The sequence below is a fragment of the Penicillium cinerascens genome (assembly GCF_028974065.1).
Source record: "Penicillium cinerascens strain IBT 15544 chromosome Unknown scaffold_4_segment0_segment1, whole genome shotgun sequence".
NCBI lineage: Eukaryota > Fungi > Ascomycota > Eurotiomycetes > Eurotiales > Aspergillaceae > Penicillium > Penicillium cinerascens.
This window is the reverse complement of record NW_026695298.1, coordinates 4,890,784-4,915,983: the sequence shown is the minus strand read 5'-3', so window position 1 is coordinate 4,915,983 and position 25,200 is coordinate 4,890,784. Positions and strand designations below refer to the sequence as shown.

The 25,200-nt window shown below is 51.6% G+C and overlaps 13 protein-coding genes across 13 annotated transcripts; 5 read left to right on the top strand and 8 right to left on the bottom strand.

The window, feature by feature from the left end:
• Positions 1–318: 318 nt before the first annotated feature.
• Positions 319–1,632, top strand: N7498_011012 (phosphoglycerate mutase family protein; the record flags this gene model as incomplete). Its single annotated transcript, XM_058458068.1, has 3 exons — positions 319–453; positions 512–730; positions 817–1,632. The coding sequence occupies 3 exons, from the start codon at positions 319–321 to the stop codon at positions 1,630–1,632; spliced, it is 1,170 nt and encodes a 389-aa protein (XP_058304967.1).
• Positions 1,633–3,217: 1,585 nt separating this feature from the next.
• On the bottom strand, positions 3,218–4,875 carry N7498_011011 (cytosine permease; the record flags this gene model as incomplete). The annotated part of the gene is made up of 3 exons (XM_058458067.1): positions 3,218–4,323; positions 4,375–4,591; positions 4,648–4,875. The coding sequence occupies 3 exons, from the start codon at positions 4,873–4,875 to the stop codon at positions 3,218–3,220; spliced, it is 1,551 nt and encodes a 516-aa protein (XP_058304966.1).
• Positions 4,876–5,783: 908 nt separating this feature from the next.
• On the top strand, positions 5,784–7,242 carry N7498_011010 (uncharacterized protein; the record flags this gene model as incomplete). Its single annotated transcript, XM_058458066.1, has 4 exons — positions 5,784–5,945; positions 6,085–6,144; positions 6,320–6,574; positions 6,634–7,242. The coding sequence occupies 4 exons, from the start codon at positions 5,784–5,786 to the stop codon at positions 7,240–7,242; spliced, it is 1,086 nt and encodes a 361-aa protein (XP_058304965.1).
• A 151-nt stretch (positions 7,243–7,393) lies between these two features.
• Positions 7,394–9,038, bottom strand: N7498_011009 (MFS transporter; the record flags this gene model as incomplete). Its single annotated transcript, XM_058458065.1, has 2 exons — positions 7,394–8,729; positions 8,788–9,038. 2 exons carry the CDS (start codon positions 9,036–9,038, stop codon positions 7,394–7,396), a joined length of 1,587 nt encoding a protein of 528 aa, XP_058304964.1.
• Positions 9,039–10,117: 1,079 nt separating this feature from the next.
• On the bottom strand, positions 10,118–11,993 carry N7498_011008 (uncharacterized protein; the record flags this gene model as incomplete). The annotated part of the gene is made up of 8 exons (XM_058458064.1): positions 10,118–10,675; positions 10,733–10,845; positions 10,903–11,032; positions 11,099–11,200; positions 11,255–11,420; positions 11,478–11,672; positions 11,735–11,765; positions 11,822–11,993. The coding sequence occupies 8 exons, from the start codon at positions 11,991–11,993 to the stop codon at positions 10,118–10,120; spliced, it is 1,467 nt and encodes a 488-aa protein (XP_058304963.1).
• Positions 11,994–12,689: 696 nt separating this feature from the next.
• N7498_011007 (phytanoyl-CoA dioxygenase family protein) lies at positions 12,690–13,633 on the top strand (the record flags this gene model as incomplete). The annotated part of the gene is made up of 3 exons (XM_058458063.1): positions 12,690–13,038; positions 13,101–13,319; positions 13,374–13,633. The coding sequence occupies 3 exons, from the start codon at positions 12,690–12,692 to the stop codon at positions 13,631–13,633; spliced, it is 828 nt and encodes a 275-aa protein (XP_058304962.1).
• Positions 13,634–13,840: 207 nt separating this feature from the next.
• N7498_011006 (HD domain-containing protein) lies at positions 13,841–14,856 on the top strand (the record flags this gene model as incomplete). The annotated part of the gene is made up of 3 exons (XM_058458062.1): positions 13,841–14,273; positions 14,325–14,538; positions 14,595–14,856. The coding sequence occupies 3 exons, from the start codon at positions 13,841–13,843 to the stop codon at positions 14,854–14,856; spliced, it is 909 nt and encodes a 302-aa protein (XP_058304961.1).
• A 513-nt stretch (positions 14,857–15,369) lies between these two features.
• Positions 15,370–16,701, bottom strand: N7498_011005 (NADH:flavin oxidoreductase/NADH oxidase; the record flags this gene model as incomplete). The annotated part of the gene is made up of 1 exon (XM_058458061.1): positions 15,370–16,701. The coding sequence occupies one exon, from the start codon at positions 16,699–16,701 to the stop codon at positions 15,370–15,372; it is 1,332 nt and encodes a 443-aa protein (XP_058304960.1).
• Positions 16,702–16,921: 220 nt separating this feature from the next.
• Positions 16,922–17,934, bottom strand: N7498_011004 (C6 zinc finger domain protein; the record flags this gene model as incomplete). Its single annotated transcript, XM_058458060.1, has 2 exons — positions 16,922–17,689; positions 17,752–17,934. 2 exons carry the CDS (start codon positions 17,932–17,934, stop codon positions 16,922–16,924), a joined length of 951 nt encoding a protein of 316 aa, XP_058304959.1.
• A 1,107-nt stretch (positions 17,935–19,041) lies between these two features.
• N7498_011003 (uncharacterized protein) lies at positions 19,042–19,311 on the bottom strand (the record flags this gene model as incomplete). Its single annotated transcript, XM_058458059.1, has 1 exon — positions 19,042–19,311. One exon carries the CDS (start codon positions 19,309–19,311, stop codon positions 19,042–19,044), a length of 270 nt encoding a protein of 89 aa, XP_058304958.1.
• A 399-nt stretch (positions 19,312–19,710) lies between these two features.
• N7498_011002 (uncharacterized protein) lies at positions 19,711–21,362 on the bottom strand (the record flags this gene model as incomplete). The annotated part of the gene is made up of 4 exons (XM_058458058.1): positions 19,711–20,142; positions 20,199–20,601; positions 20,663–21,086; positions 21,140–21,362. The coding sequence occupies 4 exons, from the start codon at positions 21,360–21,362 to the stop codon at positions 19,711–19,713; spliced, it is 1,482 nt and encodes a 493-aa protein (XP_058304957.1).
• A 567-nt stretch (positions 21,363–21,929) lies between these two features.
• N7498_011001 (DUF1445 domain protein) lies at positions 21,930–22,822 on the top strand (the record flags this gene model as incomplete). Its single annotated transcript, XM_058458057.1, has 2 exons — positions 21,930–22,619; positions 22,679–22,822. 2 exons carry the CDS (start codon positions 21,930–21,932, stop codon positions 22,820–22,822), a joined length of 834 nt encoding a protein of 277 aa, XP_058304956.1.
• A 73-nt stretch (positions 22,823–22,895) lies between these two features.
• On the bottom strand, positions 22,896–25,181 carry N7498_011000 (putative C6 transcription factor; the record flags this gene model as incomplete). Its single annotated transcript, XM_058458056.1, has 4 exons — positions 22,896–24,074; positions 24,127–24,853; positions 24,902–25,024; positions 25,075–25,181. 4 exons carry the CDS (start codon positions 25,179–25,181, stop codon positions 22,896–22,898), a joined length of 2,136 nt encoding a protein of 711 aa, XP_058304955.1.
• Between the last annotated feature and the right edge of the window lie 19 nt (positions 25,182–25,200).

Sequence of the window (25,200 nt, the reverse complement as noted above, 5' to 3'; positions counted from 1 at the left end):
CACTCCCTGCTCTGGAAAACTCGAAAAGAAGCAATCTCGGTATCCGAGCTCTCAGTTGATTCTCTGTTTGGTTTAGTGACCTGAGATACTTGCATTTATCACCCGCGAATCTCCCACGTGCTCCACTGGCAGGCTAACCGACTTCGTTAGATGCTGTATGTATTGACTATCTACTTTACTATCCGAAGTGCCGAAATTGCAACCGAAAGAGACTCTAACTAATTCAATACACGTGTCTGGGTATGCTCAAAATATCTATTTATTTCGGGTTTCTTCTACATATTTTCTTTTTCATCCAGATGCAAATTCACCCTCAAGATGAAGATCCTTTTGTTACCTTTTCCAGTTCTAGGCCTTGTTGCCCTAGTTCAGGCATCTTACATTAACTATACCACTGTAACCGGGTATTTTATGCAAGATGAGGCTTCCACCAATGCCGACACTTTTGTTTACGTGAGAAGATGAAATGAAAACCAACGATATTTCCCTCTCGCTGACATGCTCCATTCAGTATGAAGAGAACTTCGGTCTCATCAATCGCACCTATGCCGCCGATCTCAATAATCCCGCATCCAAGGACATGACCCAGTGGCAGAGATTCTATCGCGAGGTTTCCCTGCTGAATCAGCTATCCCCCAACAATGTTGAATACAAAGTCTTTTTCTTCGGAAGGCACGGAGATGGATATCACAATGATGCGCAAGCTTACTATGGTACCCCAGCATGGAACGTACGTGCAGACAAAAAGCCCTTCTCTGTGGCTTTTTTCCTTCTTTTATTGCTTTGCAATCCATGATTCTGATATGATTATAACAGTGTTACTGGGCAGAACTTAACGGCAACGGCACAATATCATGGTATGACGCCGCTCTCTCGCCCGCCGGCATTTCTCAGGCCCAGATTGCCCATGATTTCTGGCAGTGGCTCATTAACGACCAAAAGATACACACCCCCGATGCTTACTATACCTCTCCGCTCACTCGGTGTCTGGAAACGGCGAATATCACTTTTACTGGCCTTGATATGCCTAAAGATAGCTCGGAGTTCAAACCTACGGTCAAGGAACTCTTCCGTGAAAACATTAGCATTCACACTTGTGACAATCGCCACAACAAGACATACATCCACGATATGTTTCCCTCATGGATTATTGAAGCCGGCTTCTCTGAGAATGATAAACTCTGGAACGGCGTCACAGCCGAGACAGACGCTGCTGAGGCCGTTCGATCTAAGATGGTTATGGATGAGGTGTTCCTGCAGTTGAAAATGAAGCAGACCTCAAACCTTTTCGTTTCCGTGACAAGCCATTCTGGTGAAATCGGGTCGCTCTTGAGCGTCTTGGGACACCGCACATTCAGCTTGAATACCGGGGCAGTCATTCCGGTTCTTATCAAGGCCGAGACACTTGAAAGGGATGTTGCTACGACTTGTAAGACCTGGTCGGTGAGTGCGCATTGTACCGCTCCACCGGCAACATCGCTGGCGAGCTGTGTGTGCGCTGCATCCGCGGCGCCGGTGACGACGCTGTTGGTGACCGTGACTTCTGTGCTGCCTACGGAGACTGGACCAGTCTGCTATAATACCGCGCTACCTACTGATATCGTTCAGGCTGGTCGAGTTGGTCGAGTGTAACTATAATTCCTTGCGTGATGCAATCAGTCGCTGAGTATCTCGTATCTCACAAATGGTTGCGTGTGGATTTTCTGGACCGTGGATGCTGCTAAACTAGCAAATAAAATTCTTTTCGTATGCTTTACAATAAAAAGATAAATGAAAAACTAGCTTTATAACTCTCAAAATCGATGTAGTTAGTAATAAGCCATATTTTCTAGTCAAGTAAGCTTCTATACAAGCGTTTTAAAAGTATAGAGAATTTCTAGGCGACTAAACGTCGTAAGGTTTAAAGGGTAGCTAACTCTCTCACCGAGAACTTACAAGGCATTACCTTGTCCTCGAAGAACTGATTAAATACGTCGTAAATGGCAGAGTAGAACTAGTTTTAACGAGCACCTTCACTTAACTGTTGTCAGACCTTGTTATAGACTTTGACCAACTTTCTATTGATTCCGTACATGATAGGGAGCGCCCGCAGGTCCAAGATGTCGACTGTATTCGGCCTAGGACGTGTAATCAGTCTATGTTTTTTGTGTAAACAGAGATAAAATTAAGAAGCGTCTCCCTTTGCAACATTCCACGGGCGATACATGGACGAAAACCGAGCTACTACGGGCTCAGGAATGAATCTCATCCCAGGCTTTAGGGCAGTCGCGATAGATGAAATAACAGTAAATACTGTCAAGAGAAGAAAGGATATAGGCACCCAAAAATCACATTGGGCTTGTATGGTGAATAGAATTCCTATAGTGATTGTTTTATCGATGCAGCAAAGAGAACGGTAATGATGTCTAGGGAGGCTATACTTCTAGCATTGCCACGAGTCAAGTCTTAAGCCCAAAGTATTAATCTAACGGCTGCCCTCCGCAATCTAGAACCTGGGTCATCCGAGGAAAAGTCACGCCTTCAGTGATCTACGCTGGGGCGTACTCCAAGTTGCGGGATCTATCGTGACGGCTAATCGAACCGCGGGGAGCGGGGGAGGGGGCAGATCAAAATCTAATTCAAAGCCAACCATCGTTCTACATACTTAAACCTTACATTGGATATTTTGAGATTTATTGACAGGTTTTTTTTCATTGCGCAATGAGTAAACTGATTATAAGTCTATGCTTGATTGGAGAGCAAAGGTTTCGTCGGACAGCGAGCTGAATCCTGTATATCATGGAGTTCAAAGCTAGGATGAGCAACCATGTGATAGCGGGATGTGGAAAATGGCGCAACTCTGGCTCTAAGTGTGACCTAAATTAGAAAAGAAAGGCTTCTCAGAAGCCCCTCCACTTTCTCGACTGCTCATATTTCATTATATCGACGTCTCTTTATCAGTCAAATATATAGCCATGCCGCCGAAATCACGATGGAGCGTTTCTATTTCCGGCCACGTTTAATAATAAAAGTCTCCCATATTACCCCCATGCACTTCGGCCGTTGTCAAGGTCCAATCCCATTGGTATAATTGGTTCGTAAGCGAAACAGCTTCCAGTATTTATCAATTCAATAGCCGTCAGTGTTCGACATCGTCTCATTGCACATCATGTGTCTCTCCACTAACGTCTGATCAAGTCTATCAAAATCCGGGGCACCACTTTGCATTTTCACAGGTCTATCTCTTGAAAATTTTCAGTTCAAGGGTTCTCAAAATAGCGTATGAGAAAGCAGCAAATGCAAACCCAAGCTCAAATCCAACATCTCCTCCAGTTGGGGCCGGGCCAGCCGATGCTGCGATTGGTCCAACATACCATGACTGACTCATGCCAGTCACCATTCCTACAACGCCGCAGCAAAACGCGAGCAAGGCCGCGATTCCGGGAGGTAACCTGTGACGGTTATCATAGTCTCCTGCGTTGTATCCCGAAAAGCCTCGACGGAACACAAAATGCTCAGTCAGGGCAACACCTTCGTATATGGCCAGCCAGTAGCCTATGAAATTCATGAAATTTTCGAGGACAGCTTCAAAATGGCTGTATCCGGGGATTGCAATTGCAATATAAACCCCAGTGGCGACAATGGTCCAAATAAAGCGGGGAATGTGGCGTGTCCACCGTCCCATAACCATGAGCGTCAAAGAAACCGAGTAAATATTCGGGCAGTTGTTGGCGACAATTGATAGAGCGAGGATCACAACGCAAAATTTCCCAAAGCCCCCAACTCGTGGGAAAAGGAGAGCTCCGAGAAGGCCTCCCACTCCAGCATCATCATAGCCCTTTTGATATGCGTTATCGCCTCCATTTAAGTCCGTAGCAGTGACCAGGGCTGCACCCAGAAGCTCAGTAAAGAGAAGGGTTGGGAAGATTCCCAGCCATGTAACCATAAACACTTTGCGTCGCGGGCGATTACTTGGTTGATAGACTGTATAATCTGCGGCAAAGCTCGTATATCCGGTGCCGAAGCCAAAGACAGTGGAGCCGTAGGAAAGAACGGCACCAAGCTCGGCAGTTCCAGCTCCCATTGGTAAGTTTGTAAAATCACCAGAGTGTGCAAGGACGCCCAAAACGACCAGAAATACAATAAATGTCGGAATCCAACTCCAGTACTCATAGGCGTGAACCACCTGATATCCAAAGAAAACGACCAGAAGGGTGCAAAATGCAATGATCAGAATTCCTGCATATCCGGGGACATTTGGGTTCACTGCATTGATTAGCTGGGCCCCAACAATAATATTGGCAGCAGCCCATCCAATACAGGCCAGAACATTGAAGAGGGCAACTATAGATTGATCAATAAATGATGCACACAGACAAAAGGTGTGGTCCATACTCAGCTTGACGCCCCACCAACCAAACCAAAATCGGGATAAAACCATCTGACGTAGTCCGAATACTGCACCGAAAACCGAGAAAAAGCAGACGGTCAAAACGCCGATGAAGTTGAAGAATATTATGACCAAGGCCGAATCGACGAAGCTCAATCCAAATAGTGGCTTGCCCAAGACGCCAATCGTAAACGAAGGGACAACCATATTCGCAGCCAGCCACTGAAAATTGTCGCTCGAATTAGAGAAAACTCAATTGGCGATCAGGATGAATGTACCATTGAGCCAATATTCCAATAGGAACCGTCCGTTCTTTCGTCGTCAGGGACACGTTCGATGCCTCTTTGCTCAACCTTGATTTTTCCTCCTAATCGTTGAAGCTTCGCATACACGGAATTGCCATATTCAAAGCTCGAGGCTGGAACAGCGCCCGTTTCGTCTTCAAAGAGCGGGGGGTCGATCGCTCCGGCTCGCTTCTCCACATCGCGGTTCAATGTTTCCGTCATGTTCATCAGAATTCAACATGCAAGCGACACAGATACAGAAATTGAGGAGTGGGACCTCTTTTAATACCAGACTCCAAAACCCGGGGTAGGGTCGACCCACGGGGGGCTCCGGACCATCATGGGCTGGGTAGACTAAAACGAGTTGCGACCGCTATTCTGGTCATGGCTTTGCTGGCAGTAAGAGGTGCAAGGGGGGTTCTTCCGTCTCGGCGGGTCCTGGGTAATCGGGTCTATCAGTCTCAAAAGCTTCCGAGGCTGCATCGCTTTCCCGTTTTCGTCAATCAATTATGCATAAGAGTACAAGCGAGGCCCCTCTCCCAATTTTAGAAACCCTTGGCGAGATCCCATCGTCATTCTACGCCAATTAAACTTTCGAGCCTACCCCGTTACGTCTGGTCCAGCCGGAATCCCCGCAGTTCCGGTGCCACGGACAGGGCGGAGGCCCGCGATAGAAGCGGGGTTGTGATGCGATTGGAACGGAGGCCGCCGAGACCCATCTCTGATAGCAGATCGTGGGGCTATCATTAAGAGGAGATATCACTAATATGCAGGTCCAGGGTTTTGTGGAGTAAATCGCTCATATTAGAAACGAAAGAAATCGGCTGCCAACGTTGTAGAGATAAGTCAGATAAGCACATGATAGATCGTAAGTATCGAACTTTGATGCTCTCCTCACGGAAGGATACTAGGTTCACATTCCCGATTACTGCCGTGGCCTGTGCACCTTCTGTTGGATTATAAGGGGGAAGCTGAGCCTTTACGATCTCATATCTGCAAAGGGAGCTTGAATATCGGCTGTGTTTTGGGTGGTTCCGAGTGTCTCCGAAAAATTTGCCGACCGCGGCTCGGACTACAATCGTTTTCTTCCTGGTCAAAACTCCCCATGACGGATTGTCGAGCCTATCAAGATGACAGATCCCATTGAGCTTCCCTTGATTGACCTGACCAGTTCAGATCTCGACGCTGCTGGTAAAGCAATGCTAGACGCGGCAGTCGGATTTGGCTTTCTCTACATCGATAGTAGAACCACCGTTTTCTCGTCCACCGATGTGGACCGAACTTTTGGAATGGTATGTTTGCGCGTTCTCAATTTTCACCAGACTCAATTCCATGATAATCAACAATTCCAATACTGCTCTCTGCAATGGAATGTTATCGTGAATGAGCATACCGGTGACGTCGCACAGGAAGTTGCTGATCTTGGTACAGGCTGAACAGTTCTTCAAGCTACCTCTCTCTGATAAGGTACCATATCGAAGAGGATCAGATGTGAGTACCTGCATTGTGGATCCTCCCCTACCCCAAAGCCCAAAAGAATGGTCGTTGAATGGCAGCTAAATTTTGCAATGCTTTTCTTAGAACAGAGGTTGGGTAGGGATGCATGTCGAGACGTTAGATCCTGAGCATCATGAGGTAACTTGGCTCTTTCAAATCCCGATTACAGAACAGAATATCTGACCCAGGCGCCCTAAATAGAGAGGAGATTTCAAAGAGTGGGTTCATCACTAAAGTTATCGTTCAGGAATCAGTGCTTATATGTCGGCATAGGGCTCTGAACATTGGCGAGCTTCAAGACGAGAAGATCCAGCAACCCCTGCCTGAATCTCTTATGTCCCGCGAGGCAGACATTGCTACCTTCATAAGTCTCTGTAATAAGACATGCGACCAGATCCTCAGACTCTTGGCACGTGGTCTTGAGGTAAAGGATCACTTCAGTGCCAACATGGCATCGACGGAAGGTGACTGAATCTCTACCAGGTCGCAGATGATTTTTTCGCTTCCCGACATGACCCAGCCAAAGGCTCAACCGGGAACTCCCTGAGACTTCTATACTACCCTGCAGCCGTGTCCTCCTACCGCCCTGATAAAGATATCCGAGCAGGAGCTCATTCGGATTATGGGAGTATCACGCTACTATTTCAACGGCCGGGACAGCCAGGCCTGGAGATCTTAACCACCGATCAAAAGTGGGCCCCGGTACCCGTGTATCCAAGCGACAAGGCCGATTTCCCATTTCCCCCAATTTTAGTCAACATTGGTGATATGTTAAGTTACTGGACTGACGGGCTGCTCAAATCGACAATTCACCGAGTCGTATTCCCCCATGACAAGCAGTCCATTGCGAAACCAACTCCCCAGGACCGCTATAGTATCGCCTTCTTCTGTCAACCTGTTGGAAGCACAGAGCTTGTACCAGTGCCTAGCAAGGTGATCGCTGCTCACCGACACAAGAAGCAAGATACAGATCCTAACGCTATTGTTGGTTATGGGGGCGGTGCAAGTGGACTTAGCATCGACCAGCATCGGCTGACAGCCGGCGAACACTTGCAATCCCGACTGGCCGCTACGTATATTACAACTAAATGAGCCCCTTTCTTGTTTCAAATGGTTCAGTGGGGTGAGATGTATATTCGCCTGGGATATATACACATTTGAACAGACGTGATAAACAAGATTTGTTCCTAAATCATCAAATTTATTTTGTATCTCTCCAGATCCAGACATCGAGCACAATCGATCAATGAGGATTGTCCTCATGCTGGTCAAAGTGCTCTCTTGCCCAGGGGCTCCGAAGCCGGATAGCCCTGCCCTTATAGAAAAAGATAAACGGGATAGGTACCAGGAGAATGGAAATGAATCCCAAAAGACTGGAAGCCCATTCGTAATCCAATTTCTCGTACATCTGAGTGGCGAACAGAGGGAAACCAGCGCCGACCACATTGCGTACCAAAATCACGCCGGCAAGGGCCGAAGCTGAGTAGGTCTGATAACTGTCGACGACGTAATTAAGAATGCTCAGAATCACGATATAAATGCCGGCACCGAAGAAGGAAGACGCAATGATCGGAACGATCCAGTGAACCGATCGGTAACTAGTCCATCCAAACCAGAAGAGGCTGATGGGAAGGAGAAGTGCACCGCCTCGCGCCATCCACATACGTGCCTCGGGGACACCTTTTCCATTATTCTCAGCAACGCGCCGGAGATAGTACCGTTCTTGAAGTGGATAAAAGCAGAAGGCAATGATGGGACCGATCGCCAGGCCGAGGAATGCGAGACCTTGTTGACCGCCGTTGAAGGGATGCCCCTTCGGCGGGCCGAAGACGAGGGGGATCGCCTCGTTGAAGAGATAAACCAGTCCGTAGATAAACCCATTGTAGATGGCGGAGAACAGTGTGATAGGCTCTGAAAACAAGAAACGGAAGGGCCGCGTGAGGGTGATGGCGAACAACTCGTGCAGGCCTTTTCGGTCACCGGCATGAAGGTCAACGGTGGATTCCGCCGACCGTAGATTCTCCTTTGCCATCTGCTTGCGCGCCCGCTTGGCTTTCTTTTGCAGGACGGCCGAATGACGCGTTTCGGGAACTGTAACGACCAGGAGGATCCAAACGCCGCCAGAAATGGCCATGAGCACCCAGAAGATCATACGCCATCCACAGTTCAGGCCAATATAACCCGTGACGACCAGAGCCATGGGGGGACCGAAAGTGCTGCTCAGTCCATAAACGGCCATCGGGCCACCACTCTCATTTCTTTCCCACAAATCACTGATACTACCTCCAGTGTTGGTCAAGGGGGCACCTCCGGCACATCCTGCGATAAACCTGCAGACCAATATGGTGCCGATGTTGGGTGCAAGAGCAAGAGGGAGCTGGAAGATGAACAGAATAAACCACGACACCACGTATACCGGCTGGCGCCCAAAGTATTCCGATAGCGGAGCGAGGAGGACTGGACCGATCGCGTAACCCAGAACATACAGCGACAGGGCCAACGTGGTGATCTCGGCGGAAACTCCAAACTCTTTCTGAATTCCAGTCGCCCCGGATGAGATACCTCCTGCGCACCAAGTTCTACAATTCACCGTTAACAAAGTTGACGCCGGGAGGGAGGGAAAGGATTTCGACGTACGTGAATACATTGAGCATGCTCACGAGACAGGTGATATACCACTTTTTCCACTTGGGCCAGTTTCGTGGGTTGTCTTGATCATTGAGGCCGTAGGTAATGACGATTGGGAGCGCATCATTCGGACTGCTTCTAGCTTTCGCGAGGGCCTGATCTTCCGATACCTCCAAGCTCGACGATTCGCGGCACGAGTCGGTGACCTTTTCCACGTCATGCATCTGGCCGGGCTGCATTTCTGCCGGAGGGGAAGCCATGGCTCCTCCAGCTGGTGGTATACGAGGGGTGAACTGGGAGTGATAGAGTCGAGGGGCAAAGCAATTTGAAAAATCGGGGAGAACATGGAGCGCAGTGACCGATCGGAGCTCCCATCCCACGAACAACATTTCTTCTCCACAATAATAATTTCCCCGAACGTGACCGAGACGGGCAGCTCTCTTGCCACCGGCCTCCGCCACGGTACATGTCGGCGGGTCGGCGTGCCGAAAAAGAAGCAAGAGGGCGCAATGCTTGGCTGGATGCGGCTCCACTTTGACAACGCCCGTCCTCCGGTGAAGACATTACTAATTGTCACAGTACACACTTGGCTCCAGCTTGGGGAAAATCTCATTTCCTTATGCGCGACTGCGTGGGGTCTCGGAACTTCTCCGTTCCAACCCCCGGCCCCGGGGGGAAGTGGATGTCGAGCCTCCAACGCGTGGGTACAGAGTCCACCGCGGATACTCCGGGCCTCCCAAGTTTCCAACCGGTGGCTTCGGCGCCTCCCTTGCCGGCATCTACCTCGTGAACCGGAGGGTCTGATTGCGCCGATTTGTTTGACACTTCCTTCGAAGCCTATGAGGGTTGTTTGGGTAAATATACTTCGATGATGAAGAGAGCACCGCTCCTACATAGCGCTGATCTGTGACTGGGCTTACGTTCCGTGCGGAGCTATGGTGTTGTACAGGTCACTGCACGTACGAAGCCCCGATGTCGGAAAGAATATAGCGGGGGAGATCGGATATATTGATGATCCGATGGAACGACCTCTTATGTAATCGGACATCCCTGCAAATTGCCGGACAAAAAAAAAAAAAGGGATATTGTAAATACAGAGTTCTTTTCACTGTCTGATTGGCCGATATATTACTGTGTATATACTCCGACACCCGATGTTGATCAAACTTGCGCAAACATGATTTATTTTCCTGGAAGTTATACTTCGCTAGGAATCGATCTGCGAAAGCGGCGACGAAGATGCTGCCTGTCTATTTCCGTATTATATTCTGCCCCGAATGAAAACTTTTCCCAACTTGTCCATCATGAAAATCTCCCCCTCCACCCTCTGCATGGTTTCTCAAGTGGATGCCCTGGGGTTCACCACCAAGGCTTCTCCGTACAGGCTAATATCATAGCCATGCTCCTCCAAGTAAGCCTTGAAGCGAGCATCTTCCGTCTCCAACTCGCGAGACATGTCGGGGATCAAAATCCAGGAGAGAATTCCACCAACCACCGTAAAAGCAGCCCCGATGAGGAACACGGCCTGTTGGCCCTTCTCCGTAGACGAGAAGGAATCCTGAATCGGCGTGAAGACTTGAGTGCCGATAGATGCACCCGCCTTTCCAACTGCCGCCGCGAATCCAAGGAAATGGCCTCGCAGAGGAGTCGGGAAAGACTCCGCAGCACACAGGAAAGTGGAGACGCCGGGCCCCATCTCACCCAGTGCTTGGAAAATGCCGTACATCACGATGAACAAGGGGAAAATCCTTTGGATTTGCGGCAAGGCTCCACCAAGAATGAATCCCCACACGCCCCAGAGCAGGAAGCCGAGTGTCATGTTCTGCTTTCGACCAATTCGGTCCATCAAAAGCCCACCCAGGAGACATCCCGGAAGATAGAAGCAATTGACCACAGTCTATTAATCTTTACGTTAGCAACCGGAATTTCCCGCGAGGGAATTCAATCAACGTACTCCGTATCCGATGTTTTGGACGGTGGTGTTGTTCGGGTTGAGCTGCTCCACGATTGTCGAGGAGAAAAGTCCGAAAGGGTATGTCACAAAATCGTAGCAGAACCAGGCCAAGGCTAAGGAGACACAGAAGGTTAGGACGGTATGTAAAATGAGGAAACCGGAGAACTCACATGTACCGAGCATGGGCTTCCAGTAGCGTTTCAAAACCAATCCATAGGGGTATTGCGACTTGATGGCGTGCTTCCTGTACTGGGTGGAGTTGATCATGCGAACACGGAAGAAGCAGATCGAAAGCGGCAGCTAGATTTCCAGTCAGTGAGATCGAGCTCAAAGAAAAGCAACCTTCATGGCTAGACAATGACTCACCACGATGCCCAACCCAAAGGCAACTCTCCAGACTCCTTCCGAATTCTGCTGATGATAGCATGCTAGGACAATCAATGCCACAAGCCCTGCCACAACGAATCCCTGGGTATCTTCATCAGCACGGGATCATCAAATGGAAGTTCTGTAAGGGCCTACCAAATCCACAGCGAAATCGGTGCTTACTGCCACCAGGAAGCCTCGCCGCTTGCGCAGCTGAGCTGTTTCGTCGGCTGCCTCGGTAGCGCTGGTGGCACAAACGGGATATTCACCACCGGCGCCAAAGCCAGCGATACCGCGCGCCACAATCATCATCCAGAACATTCTGTGTTTTGAGTGTCAGCCTTTGGTCCAACTATCAACAGAACGGGGTCGCCCGTACCCTAGCTGTGAGGACCCGTGAGCAGCCGTGGCAAGAACGATGCCGAGAATGAACAAAACGGTGGCCGCCACAATTCCCGTGCGACGACCGATGCGGTCAATCAAGACACCGAAGAAGAGCATGCCGAAGATCTCGCCAATTAAGTAAGAGTTGGAAAGGCGAGACTTGATGGTCGACGACATGCCATCCTTGTAACTGGAGAGAACGCGTCAATGAACATTCGATCGGTGAACTCGGTCTGTGGGAGGGAAACTGACAGGACCGAGAAGAGAGGCTCCATGTAGCCGACTATTGGCAAAATTAACATCGGTGGAAAGTGGAATTGAAGAGACCAGACCACCTACTGATTTGAGCATTGTACCCATCACTGAACAGCGCAAGTCCAGCAATCACGACGGTCAACAAACCCGAGCGCCGCCGCACAGGCTGCGGCTCCTCGAGGGCCCAGGTCTCGTTGTGGCTTTGGTCCTTGGAGTCATCCATCTTCATGACGGAATCACTCGGAGAGGCGTCCATGGTGCTTGAGCGGAAAAATTGAGGTGGAAGAAGGATCAAGGCTGAAGAACGGGATCCAAAGCAGGAGGAATGCAACACTCGTATATAACATGCTCACATGCTCACATGCATCTAGCCCCGAGCCCCTATCCAAAATGCAACCTTTCCGAACGGGACGATCCAATGGCAAGCGGTGCTGCATGCACGAGAGATGCGATAGTGCATCGTCGGCGATTGCCGGGACGAAGTGCGAGATGTCAACTTCCCTAACCGAGAGCCACGTCGCAGGTCCAAGCTTCATCGAGGCGACATAAGAATGCAAGGCCCGCGAATCTCTGGCTTCGGACAGGTCAACCGAGGAAATAGGGTTCCGCCGCCAGTCCACTCGGTGGATCCGGCCCGGTTGTTTCGCCGCCAATCGTTCGCCCCATGTGCGGCCTGCCGAGCTCTTCGACTGGTCAACGGCCCTGAGTCGTGCGGCGACCCCTGTCCCTTCCACGTGCCCTTGTTTTCTAGATCTTGTTTGCATGTTCCTCGGTGCGAAGCGCGAAACCCGTCCCCGTTTGCCTCATCCGGACGCGATGTGTCGGGACCACCCGCATCCCACGGTCAATCTATATAATGCATGCGTCGAGGGCTCCAATACCCAGCCCACGTTTTCTTTCTTTCCTTCTTTCTATCGTTACTGCTAGCATCTCGCACGTCCTTCTCGCCATCATGGATAACTTCCACTACGATCTGACTTCCGAGCAGCTCCAGAGCTTCCAGGATCGAGGATATCTACTTGTTTGTGGCTTCTTCAACCCGACGGAGACGAGAGTGTTGCAGCAGTGGGCGCAGGAGGTCCATGACCTCCCTCGTACCCCTGGCGTTCCGTGGATGCCGTACGAAGAGGTCAATGGAGAGGGCAAGCACGTCCTGTGTCGCACGGAGAACTTTGCCAACTCTCACGCCGGATTTGACAGCTTCCTTCGGGGGCTGCGTGCCACTAGCGCACTGAACCAGCTGGCCGGTGAGGAGATGCTTCTTTTCAAGGAGAAAATCAACTACAAGTTGGCAGGAAGTGGTAAGGACTCTCGATGGTGACATGGACACCCAGCAAGCTCGCGCGGCTCATACGTCCTGCAGGGGGTTTCGACCCGCACATCGACGCCAATGCGTACACTCACGTCAAGAACATCAAACATTTGACAATTCTCGCCGCCGTGGACGAGATGAATGAGACCAACGGCGGACTGGAGGTTGTTGACGGCAGCCATCGCATGGAAGTCCCTCTGGGTAGCGATCGTTGCATTGAACCAAGTTGGGTCAAGAGTCACACGTGGACACCGTGCAACCTGGAGCCCGGTATGTTGACAGTTCGCGGAAATCTTACACAACGCCGCTGACGACTTTTCATAGGTGATATTCTTGTCTTTGGATCTTACTTGGCCCACCGTAGCGGTGCCAACACGAGTTCCAAAGATCGGCGCGCCATCTACGCCACATACAACTGTGCGGCCGAGGGGAGTCTGCATGATCAGTACTATGCCGACAGGCAGAAGCTCTGGCCTGCGACTCACATGCGGAAGCAGGGCATGACTTACGAGGAGGGGCGAGCTCGCTACGCCTTTGGGTCCCCCATGTTGACCGTCGATTCGAAGAAGGTTTCTGCAGTCTGAGTTGGTGAAAGCCGAAAAATGCCACCAACCTTTTGGGTCTGTGGCCCTTGATTTCATAGACCGTGCGAGGCTCCATATACCCCGTTTACATCCAAAATATCCCGTGTAAAATAGCAGACCCAGTGTGAAATTCCAAAATGAAAGCGTGCAAAGGCGTCTGTGAGGGTTCATACGTGGCCGGCATGGAGCTGTGTCAACGAGTACCCGATGAAACCGCTTGTGGCGAGTATTCGCGAGTCGTCTCGTCTCGCCAAGTTTATTTTAATGATTCTGTATTGGTGGACCATGGTTACTTCCGAGAAGAAATTCGCGCACGGTCAGGTCGGGAAGAAGACCCTCGGGCCAGTGCTCGGAAATCTTTATATAAAGACCCTCCCCCACCTCGCCCCTACCGACCTCTCACAATTCTCTCGCCTTTTCAAGGTTTCTCCGACCCTCTTCCGTTCAGCCCATAAGCCACATAGTCTTATCGCTAAATCCAACTCGATTATGGAATCGCCATCATCATCGACGACATCGTCTGCCAAGGCCGAGTCGTTGATCGGCGCCTTGGAGCAATATGGCCAAGGTGATTACATTGGCGAATCTATTAGCCAGCTCGAACACTGCCTGCAGGCGGCTCATCAAGCAAGAAAATCCGGTAGGGAACGCGCCCGGCACGAATGAACTTGCATCTGACCATTTGATGCAGGCGCACGGGATGAATTGGTGATTGCTGCCTTACTACACGATATTGGGCAGATCATTCCGCTGGAGTCGGTCGAAGAAGTCCGCATGAACCTCCGCGGAAGCACCGAGAATGTCGGACGCGTAGGTCATGAAGCTATCGGCGCGGCCTATCTTCGGTCTTTGGGCTTCAGCGAACCGGTTTGTCGGTTAGTCAATAGCCACGTCGCGGCAAAACGGTACGTGGGCGCATGCCCCTTCCTATTCCTCACGATGCTCATCGAATTGTACCCAGATATCTCACGGCTGTGGACCGCGCATACCATGGCTCCCTGTCATCAGCGTCGCAGAAATCCTTGGCATTCCAGGGAGGTCCTTTTGAAGGGAGCGAGCTACGGGAGTTCGAGCAAGATCCCCTCCGAGACGAGATGGTTGCTCTGCGGCTTTGGGATGATGGAGCGAAGTTGGTTGGAGTGGAATCGACTACGCCGCGTGCACGCTCGTATCTAGACATGATTACCGCCCATTTATGCCAACAAACGACAGCTGCAGAGTGAACAATCCGCGATCATAGCGAGGAGAAGTTTTGCGGGCAGACAAAAGTACCGGAAATCAATCCAACAGATATTCAATCTGACTACCGCGCTCTCGTTTCTGCGAAAGCATGTAATAGAATGACACCTAGAATTAGTCAATTGGCGGACTGATATCGCAATAAGAAGTTTCGTGACCGTAACTCCAGCGGTGTCTCCGGTTGTTATCAACGCAGCCTTTCCTGTGGCTCGCGATGGCAGGTTTCCGTTTCCCCGCAGATGGAATTCCTCCTTTACCAACAATCCCAATTTATGGCTGGCATATTGGGATTTTGAGGTGTGATATGGATGTAACTCGGGGCCACCGGGGCTGACCCCGTCAATGCAGGGGTCCTCCCGCTACCAATATGAAACGGATGATACAAAACGGCCATGATTGACAAATGATCGCGAGAGTATTTGATTTCCGATTCTAGATGCTTGGTCTACCCGGGTGTCGATTGCATTGATATGTACATGGTTTCACGTATGGTTCGCTCAGAGCAGGCCCCGGGCAAATTGCCAGGAAACTGAGATATCAACTCCAAGTTTCTTCGCGGCTGTAAATACCCACTCGGGCTCCCGAAGGAACTGCCGGGCCATCAGCACGGCGTCAGCCTTGGGCTCCTTGCCAGACAGCATTATCTCCGCAGCGTGTGCTTCGTCCGCACCCTGGATAATATCCCGGGCTGCGTCGGCCTCCGTGATAAGACCGACGGCACCCACCAGGGTCTTCTGGCCGGCGGCACGGATCTCCTTGCGAATTTGGCTTGCGAGGTCAATTTGATAATTGGTGTGTGGCTGGAACTTTTGATCCTTGTGATTGCCTCCAGAACTCACGTCCAACAAGTCCACGCCGAGTTCGGGAAGCAACTTGGCCAGTTGAATGGATGAGGTCAGGTCCCAGCTGCCCGTTTCCGCCGCCACCGGTTGATCTTCTAGCCACTCCGTGGCGCTTATCCGAAGAAACAAGGGGATCCCCGAAGGCACGGCTGCCCGGATGGCAGCGCAAACCTCGCGCACGATGCGAGTGCGGTTCTCAAAGTCACCACCGTATTTATCGGTGCGGCGGTTGGTGACCGGACTTAGGAATTCATTCAGCAGGTAGCCATGCGCCGCGTGCACCTCAATCACATCCACGCCCGCCTCCACGGCCAGCTTGGCACTTCGCGCGAAAGCACGCACGACCTCCTCCACTTCCTGTGTACTGAGTTCGCGAGGAGGCCAGTACTTGACATCTCCAGGGGCCCACATCTGCTCCTCCCCGCCCGTGGGACCTGCAACATCGGATGGCCAGCCACCTACACTTTCATCCGCTTTGATGCTGCTTCGTTTCCCCTGTGAGGATAACCACGGAGCCACAGTGCTGGCTTTTCGTCCGGCATGGGCAAGCTGGATCCCGACCTTGGCTCCCTGGCTGTGAGCAAAATCGACCACCCGCCGTAGGCCTCTGAACTGCTCGGAGTCGGTTCCTTTCTGCCAGAGTCCGGAGTCGTTTGGAGAGATTCGTCCATTTGGCTGGACTGCAGTCGCCTCAATGATGACCAGGCCGACGCCCTTCGAGGCGAGATGACCGAGATGGGCAATGTGGAAATCCGTCAGGGCGCCTACCGCAGGAGAGGTGGGATCGGACTCCGCGGAGTACATGCACATGGGCGCCACCATAATGCGATTCTTCAGCGTCTGATCGCGGATTTGCAGCGGACGAAACAGCGTTGGCGTATCGGGATGCTGAGGGTTCATTGCAGCGCCTCCATTGTTTTGGGGCGTGAAGTAGGGCACGCCCTCGGCCTTCAAGACGCGCGGCGAACGAAATTCAGTTGACCCCATCGTACTAGTAAGCCTGCCGGCGATGGAAGTGGAATTGAAAAAAGAATGTCTCGCCTGGAAGCCGTTTGAATGATTTTGATAACCATCTGCTGGATTCCTCGGATGACAAATCCCTTTTTTCCCCGCGCCGAGGTCGCTCTGCTCATTGGCCTGGGTAAAAAGGTACGTGGCCCGAAATCCGATCGCGGAAGTCATCGTTGACATGGACATGAGAAACGTATTAATGTCCTTCCCAGTATATCCTCAACATGTCCCCGAGTCGCCTCATGGTCCCATTATTCGTCGCGGCTCCAAAAGCCTCGACCTGTCTCATAAGCAAATCTCGGTCAGGTGTACGTCCCAGATTCATCCCGAGCACCAGAAATGGCCAGCAGTAATAATCCGCGTAATAGTCCTGCGCAGGCTGGAGCCGACCTACGATCTCCATGCCTTCCTGAACCAACAGAGAAAGGGACAGGGCCGGCAGGCCCGAAGGAGACATTCGTCGGAGCAGGATGCGACACCCTAGAATGTATAATCTGGGTCCACTCGAAGTAATATCAGCGAGTCCTTCCATGGTTGCCATGATGCGTTCGTCCCATTGACACAGACTACCGTCCATTCTCTGCCAAATCTCCGGATCGATTTGGGCTCGGTCTGACACTCGGTAGAGCCGATAAACAGTGTAGATGCATCGGAATAGCTGGGGTGGGAAACCGAGCACTGGCGAGTCAAGGTGGGCGAAGTAGCGAGAGCCAAAATGCTGAGATATGGCCTCTTCTGCAAGAGCCAAAGCTGCCTCAATCTCCCCGTTATAGAAATCCTCGTCATGGAATGGAAGGCTAGTTGTGACATGGAAGATAAAAGACTCTCGAACGAGATGTTGCATAGCCGGCTCGATTCCCGTGCCCTGCAAACGGACCGTGTAACTTCTAGAGACAAGTTGAATCAATCTAGCCGCTCCTGCAAGATGAGTCTCCACTCCCGAAGATCCGCTCGGCTTGGATCGCTGGTTGGGCGTTAGTCGAGTGGTTCTCAGCGTGAAAGCTAGGAGGAAACCCGGAGCCTTACCTCGTAAATACACAGCATCATGATGGTCAGCAGGACAACAACCCACCGATCCTGCAAGAGCCCGTCATTCAAATTATTGCGGAGCCCAGCTACCGCATGGGTATAGTGATAGCGGGCCAGTTGACGGAAGCTAGCCTTGGCGGAGGGTATCTCAGCGCCACAACAAGCGAGCAATGCATGCATGCAGAAAGTGTTGTCGAGGGCTAGAGCAAGGGTCTGCTTGCTCAAAGCATCGCTGATGCGGCCATTTGTCCCCGGTCGAATCAGTTGGGGAAGAAAGGTGGATTTGAGAAAATCGAAAAGGGGGGCCACTTTCCGCGGTGATGGCGGATGAATAAATGATGGAGATATGTGGAGGCAATTGGGGGATGCTTGTAGCAAATTTGACTCGAGGAGCCATGGACAAAGGAATTTCCAAGTCATCCGAGGACAGTAAAGATGCACTTGGCTTTTCTGGGCCAGAAGAGGCGCTCGTTGCGACGGACAACTGCGTCGAATGGAGGCAGGGGCTGGGAACCTCTGCGCTCGATGCCTGGTTGATGACTCGATTTGCAGTGGGATATGCCATCGGAGATTTCTCACCCGGAGGGTATTGTTGGAAGCTCGAGGTATCGCTCTGGATGTCTGGTGATTGCCAGACGCAGTCCAGTTCTTGTTTGGCGCAGTTCAGACATTGCGAATGAGTCTCGTCGCACTTTTTCTTCCGTTTCCGACCTATCGGCTTTCATTAGAAGGCGCCTGAACTGCCGGTCCAATAAAACAAGTACGGCTAACTTACAGGTCAGACAACCTGACTTGGTGCGCAAATGGGCTGGCCGCCGTCGAGGTCGCCGATAGTCATTATGGGGCGAAGCCGCATGTCGATTCTCCCTGGCTTCAGCAACCATTACCATGACTCGTGTATCGGAATAGTCGCATTGACGGCAGGGATATTATACGAGAAATGAAAGTCTGGTCTACGATACGATGCAGGGGCAAGCGGTGGCATCACGTGGGTCGGGATTCCCCGGCCACAAAACTATACACGAAGTACACATCAAGTACACACCAAGAACACGCCAAGTATACGTGGACTACGGTGATAACCGACTTTGACTTTACGGGGGCTGTAGTTGGGACCTTTGCGACGGGGCAGAGGGTTGAAGTGGACTTCGAGGCCTTCATGATTGATGGCATCAGTTCCGAGTGATCAAGTTCTAACATGAATTTCTCGTGGTATCGGTCATTAAAATGGTAGGGCAGGTAGGGCATCTCTCAAACGATAAGGGAACCCCGTGCCACTCGCTTGCATCACCACCGTCGCCCCCGGCGTCCACCTCCAGGTCCACAGCCACCACCGGGACCAAAGCCAGGTCGACCACCAAATCCTCCTCCGTATCGTCCGTATCCACCACCGATAGGACTACCGAACCCTCCGCCGTACCCATAACCACCACCCATTCCCATTCCACCGCCATAATACCGACGAGGGGGTGCACCAAAACCGCCCATACCACCCATACCACCCATACCCATGGCGGGATGGCGACGGTGGCGAGGGAATGACATGCAAAGACCCATGGTGATTTTGGATTTATGGGGTTGTAGGCCGAATTCGTTCGTTTAGGTTGGTAGTGGAACCTTGGAAGGCGCAATGTAGATGTTGAAGACTCGTTACAGAATGGGTTTCTCCCTGTATGGTTTTTTAGGGTGTTCAAAATGCCCTTCCTACATATTGAGCCCGTCGAGGTCTCTATATACCCCGTTTCCATGGTCGTCTGCGTCATCTATTTGTTGTCCGTATTCCACGGTTGACCAATCAGACGCGATAATTCAACCTCCCCGGACACGCGGTCGACACTTCTCTTATCGAAAAGGATAAAGATAGAGATGAGAGAATTGAAACTATTGTGGTTACAATGAGCGGACGATATATCAACTGAGGGTCGATTTATGAATCTGGAAAATGTAACCTCCGGCTTAGTAGTGATACTTGAAGTCCACGGCGCCATCGCCTGAACGAACGCGTCGAGTGTCTTCTGCATCTCCGCTGAGAATTTGTTCCTTGATCTTGTTCTCACGCCGCAAGTACAGCCCTAGCATGGCGACAACCAGCTGTGCTATCACTAGCGCACCCAGGGAGAAGGCGTTTCCCAATACATAAGGGGAATGACGATAAATCTGGCCTGCCACGATCCCGGCACAATTTCCCATGGTCTGTTGCAGGCCAATCTCTAGGGCCCGTCGGTATTGCGGTGCAACGTTCACATTTATCCACGCGACATTGAGACCGACACCCGTGTAGGTGGTGATTCCAATCAGGAACGTGGCAAAGTACTTGATTGCCGTGTTCTCGACCACAAGTAGCAGGATGTACCCAATTATACCAAAGATGTTGGCGGCAAAGATAAACTGAGGCTGTGTTAGTCTCACGATCCCAATTAACGTTCTGAAAGTTTCTCACGCACCGATGCAAACTTCGAATATCGGTCTGAGCAAAAGGCCACCGAGATGAAAACGACCGCAGCCCAAATGTAGACCGGAACGGTCAGGACATTGCTCATCAGGGAATTGTACCCCATGCCCTCCAGGATGGTGGGCAGAAATGTGCTAAATCCATAAAGAAGAATATCCTGGCAGAACTGGATGACCCCGGAGAAGAAGAGCTTGGGATCGCCGAGGGCAATCCGCATTTCTTCCCAGCTGAACTTGTCACTGCCCATATACTTGCGCCGTTGCTCGTTTCGGACTCGCATCATCCATCGTTCCTCCTCCGTAAGGAAGTAGGCTTCTGTCGGGTTGTTCGGAAGTCCGAACCAAATCAGAATGGCGCAGATTCCGCTGAACAAGCCCTCGATGATATAAACCCATCTTTGACACGGTTAGCTGATTGTGTCGTGTGGGGTGGGGTGGGGGGATCCAGGTTACATGCCTCCAGCCTGCTTTACCTCCAATGCCGTCCATGTGCAATAATCCATATGCCAAAAGACCGCCCACGGCTCCCGAGATAGCAGCACAGCTCATCAAGTAGGATACACGCTTCGCCTGCTCCTCGCGGCGATAGACCATGGTGAGATACAGATTCAAGCAGGGAAACAATCCCGCTTCGCAGGCACCCAGGATGAGCCGAGTGGCATACAGCGAGCCCACGGATTCAATGAAGCCTGTAAAAATGGTGGTCAAGGACCATACAATGCAGAGTCCGGTCAGGATATTTCGCGGCGTCAATTTCTTCATGAGCACAGCCCACGGTGATTCGAACAGAACGTAGGTTACATAAAAGATAGATACCGCGGTTGAAAACTGGCTGTCGGAGGCATTGATGTCTTCAGGCATGTTGGCCACCTTGACATTTCCTATACTTCTGATAAGTTTCCATTTCCATGACGAAGCTTGCTAGTATTCGTACCAATATTCGACCGATCCAAAAAGCAGGATAAGTAGGTGAGCATGATAATTGGTACAAAGGCAAGATCCAGTTTCACCAAAAGCTTTTTCTCCATCTCGGGATCAAGCACGACATCGAGAGCTTCACCAGCAGAGGCTTCATCCGGTATTTCATGATCCACTCCTTTTTGAACAGACAGCGTCTGCTCCAAGGCAACGCCGTCGTCGTGGTTGTTGGCGGCCATGAAGTCGGATCCTCAACCCCCAGAATGAGAGAATGTCAGGACGCTGGATTGATCGGTCGAATAGAGAGATGAAAGCAAATGTCGGCAATCTGTCGCAGCGTTTCAAGGATGTCAAGCAGCGCCGTCGTCATGCGAGATAATGGAGAGCGGATCCGTGCCTATCTCCAGCCATCCAGACCCGCTGGAGAGCTACTTCAGATTGGCCCCGTTCATGGGGCATCGGGCCGATGGCGCTGATAAGACGGTAGACGATCGTCAGAATTGCCACTCGTGTATCAGGCCTCTCCGCTCATTATGTGGATCCCTTCCAGATAAGACAGGCCACAGTCAATTTCCCGTTCAGCGAGGTATGTGATTGGCGTCGATAGCCCCTGGGCCCGTGAAGAGACCCCAAACTTCCCCAGACCCGTCGGCAAGTGGATCCCGATGGGAAGCATCTCCAAGTCGGGGAGGTCGTTCCACTCCGCATAATCGAGGATTGCATTCGAGGATTTCAAATGAAACGAAATCCTCGAATATGTAGATTTGTATAGACCAGTGTCGGCCTTCCTCATAGAACTGTGTATCATGGGCAGCATCGACGTCGCAGCTCAGGCACGCATATTAGGTCGTCAGAACCGTCTGACCACCACGGCCGGCATCGCTCCGGGCTATCTCCAAGCCAACCTGCTGGTGTTGCCCGCCAAATATGCCTCCGATTTCCAGGACCTCTGTCTGCGCAACCCGGTGTCATGTCCTTTGCTAGGGATATCTGCTAGTCCCGGTGACCCGCACACGGTCAAACCAGCGGGATGTATTCGGTCTGCAGATTTCGACCTCAGGACGGATTTTCCCAAGTACCGAGTGTACAAGCGAGGTAAATACCTCGACAGTCGCCGTGATCTCCTCGACGTATGGACCCCGGACCATGTTGGTTTCCTCATCGGGTGCTCGTTCTCCTTCGAAGATGCTTTGACGGCCGCCGGTCTCCTACCACGGCATCAGCAAACGGGCTCGATCGTAGCAATGTATCGATCAAACATTCCGCTTCTACCCGCGGGCATCTTCACGGGAGCACATTGCATTGTCTCCATGCGGCCATATAGGCCAGATCAAATCGACCGCGTGCGAGAGGTGACCCGACCGTATCTCTCCACGCACGGCGAGCCAGTCGCGTGGGGATGGGACGGTGTCAAACAGCTTGGAATCGAAGATATTGGCCAACCGGATTTTGGAGAGCCGCAGGTCTTCGAGGAGGGTGAGGTCCCCGTCTTTTGGGTAAGTCAAATCCTACTTTTTCTCCAGTATCGGCGGCCCGTGAACTGATCTTCGTACAGGCATGCGGTGTCACGCCTCAGATGGCGGTTGAATCATCAGGTCATCATATTGACGGGCTGGTATTTGCTCACGAACCCGGTCATATGCTGGTGACGGACTGGACATCTCAGGATCTGCCGAAGTTGCGACCGAGCAATGTCTAAATTATGACTCACTATATGCTAAACGGAGGAAGATTCGCTCGAATGCTACATTTCGATATCTAGCAATACGTAATTAGAAACAGTCCTTCATCACACTCGATAACTCTCCCCCGTAATCAAACATGAACCCCCCGTTGGGCATTTGTTGCCAGGGGATTTCTTCGGGTGCTGGGCCCGTGTCTGTGCCGACTCCTATAATCTGATCTTCCAGGTTTCCGACTGCTTCAAACCATTCCATTAGCTCCTGTGTCATCTGCGCTCCATTCAGTGGTGTTTCGCGAAGTGTGCTGGAGCCGGTAGTGGGAAGAGGCGACTCCTGCGGTCGGGGTGGTCCTGGCTCTGAGGGTTCAACGGCTGACCGACGCTTCTGAACTCCTAATCCCATTTCAGGGCCAAGCTTGCGAAGGCTTCGAATAGACTTCCAGAGGCGTCGAGAGATGTATGACTCGGTTGAAAAGCCTTTGACTAGCTCCAGGGCCCAGTAGAATTCCTCCTTGCATGATCCGCTGAACTGAGACGGGGCTTGAGAGACGGCAAGGAACAGGACTGCCAATGCGGAAACTAGGAACCAGTTGAAGGCTACCTGTTGGAGTTGATAGATATCCGAGGTTTCATTGAGACGGGTAATGAAGCGAATCGTGTCCTTCGCGATGTCGACAACCGTTTCGGACTCCGCGGGATACCGGACAATGTCCCCGGCGGTATGCAGAACGGGCCGATGAATGAGCATGCGCAGCTGATTCGCACGTAGATAAAGCAGTGCACGGAGGCGACGGAGGCTTCGCGGGCCCTCGGTATCACCCGAGTCCGGTGTGCTGAAGTGATGCAGGCGCAACTCATCGGGGATATCATGCACCCAGCGCAGCACCTGCCAATCCAAATAGTTCATTTCATCCTTTTTGATTTCGTTCGTGTTATTGAAGGCTGAGATGAATTTCCAAACCTTGGCAGCAATTCGGCTGTAGCGAATCATGACCCGCAGGTACGGTGTTTTCTCCTCGGGCTCGGGCAACCAGGGGTCAATGTCCGAATCCTCGAGAGCGAAAGGCATTCCCGTTCCGAAGCTCCAGCGCATGTCAAGAACGTAGACGGACCAGAAGAGTCGCAAAATCCGGTCCCTGCCTCCAGCCACGATGGCTGGTTGATTTAGCGTTTTGCGCCGGTGGAGGCCTTTCTCTAGGCACATGCGTTCCACGATTCCAATAGTCCGCCAGGCAAGAGTCTCTTCATCCATTTGAAAATAAAATATTGACTATCGAACCAGTTAGTAAGGCGGATTTCCCGGTCGTCCGTCCGTCACATACCACCAGGGTCAGAAAGATGATGCTTTTGATCTCGGGAGGTCTCCAAACACAATTGTCCTGAACTTCTCGGACGCTGTCAAACAGCGCAATGGCCGGTTCACTGCGACCGCTGGCTTCCGCCGTCAAGGCACATGCAAATACCAGTCGAAGAATGAATACATCTTCCGGATCCAGTGCGTCCCTCTGCCTGAGTTGCGCTTCAGGGTTGATTGAATGATCCATCATACCATAAAGAAGCTCGACCTGATCCAACAGCTCTGAAAGCTCCAGCACAGGGTACATGATTCCCATCTCTTCCTCGTACACCCGACATAAACGAAGAGCCTCAGCTTTGGGCAAAGCCCAGAGTGGATCAACTGCCTGGCGCACTTCCAGGTCGCGATGGGTAGCGGATGGCGAAGCGAGTGGTGATGGCTCCTGGGTCAAATCCCCTTCGTCGCCAGCTTCATTGCCCTCCACGATTCCTCGCTGCTGCAGACTGGATTTGGCCAGATCAAAGCTAAATGCCGACGTGGTCGGGCCCTGGAAGAGCGTCTTTTTCTCAGTGAAAACTCGTCGAAGCGCCCGCTGCGTTGACACAGGCCCGTACGCCGCGGTGGCTGGACCGGCCACGCTCGACCGGCCGACGGGCGAGCTGTCGCTATTCGTCATAGACCGCACAGCCGCCGACAACGAATAGATCTGGTCCTGCATTGACTTCATTTGATCGAAGAGTCGCTCGAAGTTTCTGTTCCCATTGTCAGTGTGAGCATCGGGCGGTCAACGGTATCCATACTCTTGCTCGCCAACGCTCTCTCGTTGGGGATTCTCCACGTAAGCACACTCAATGTGTTGCCTGCCGCAACGATGACAAGGTGTTTGACCATTGCACTTGATTTTGCGGCGCTTGCATTCATTACTGTACATCAATTAGAATCCGGATCCCAGCGTTTGCGGGAGAAAACATACCAAGCTCTGGCAATGTACTTCCGCCGTTTCTTGCGCGATGGGTCGTCCCGCGTATCGGCCTCTACCGAAGTCGACTTCTCCCATTCCAAGGGCCGCAAGAAGTCCATTTCGTACAAGACTTATCGT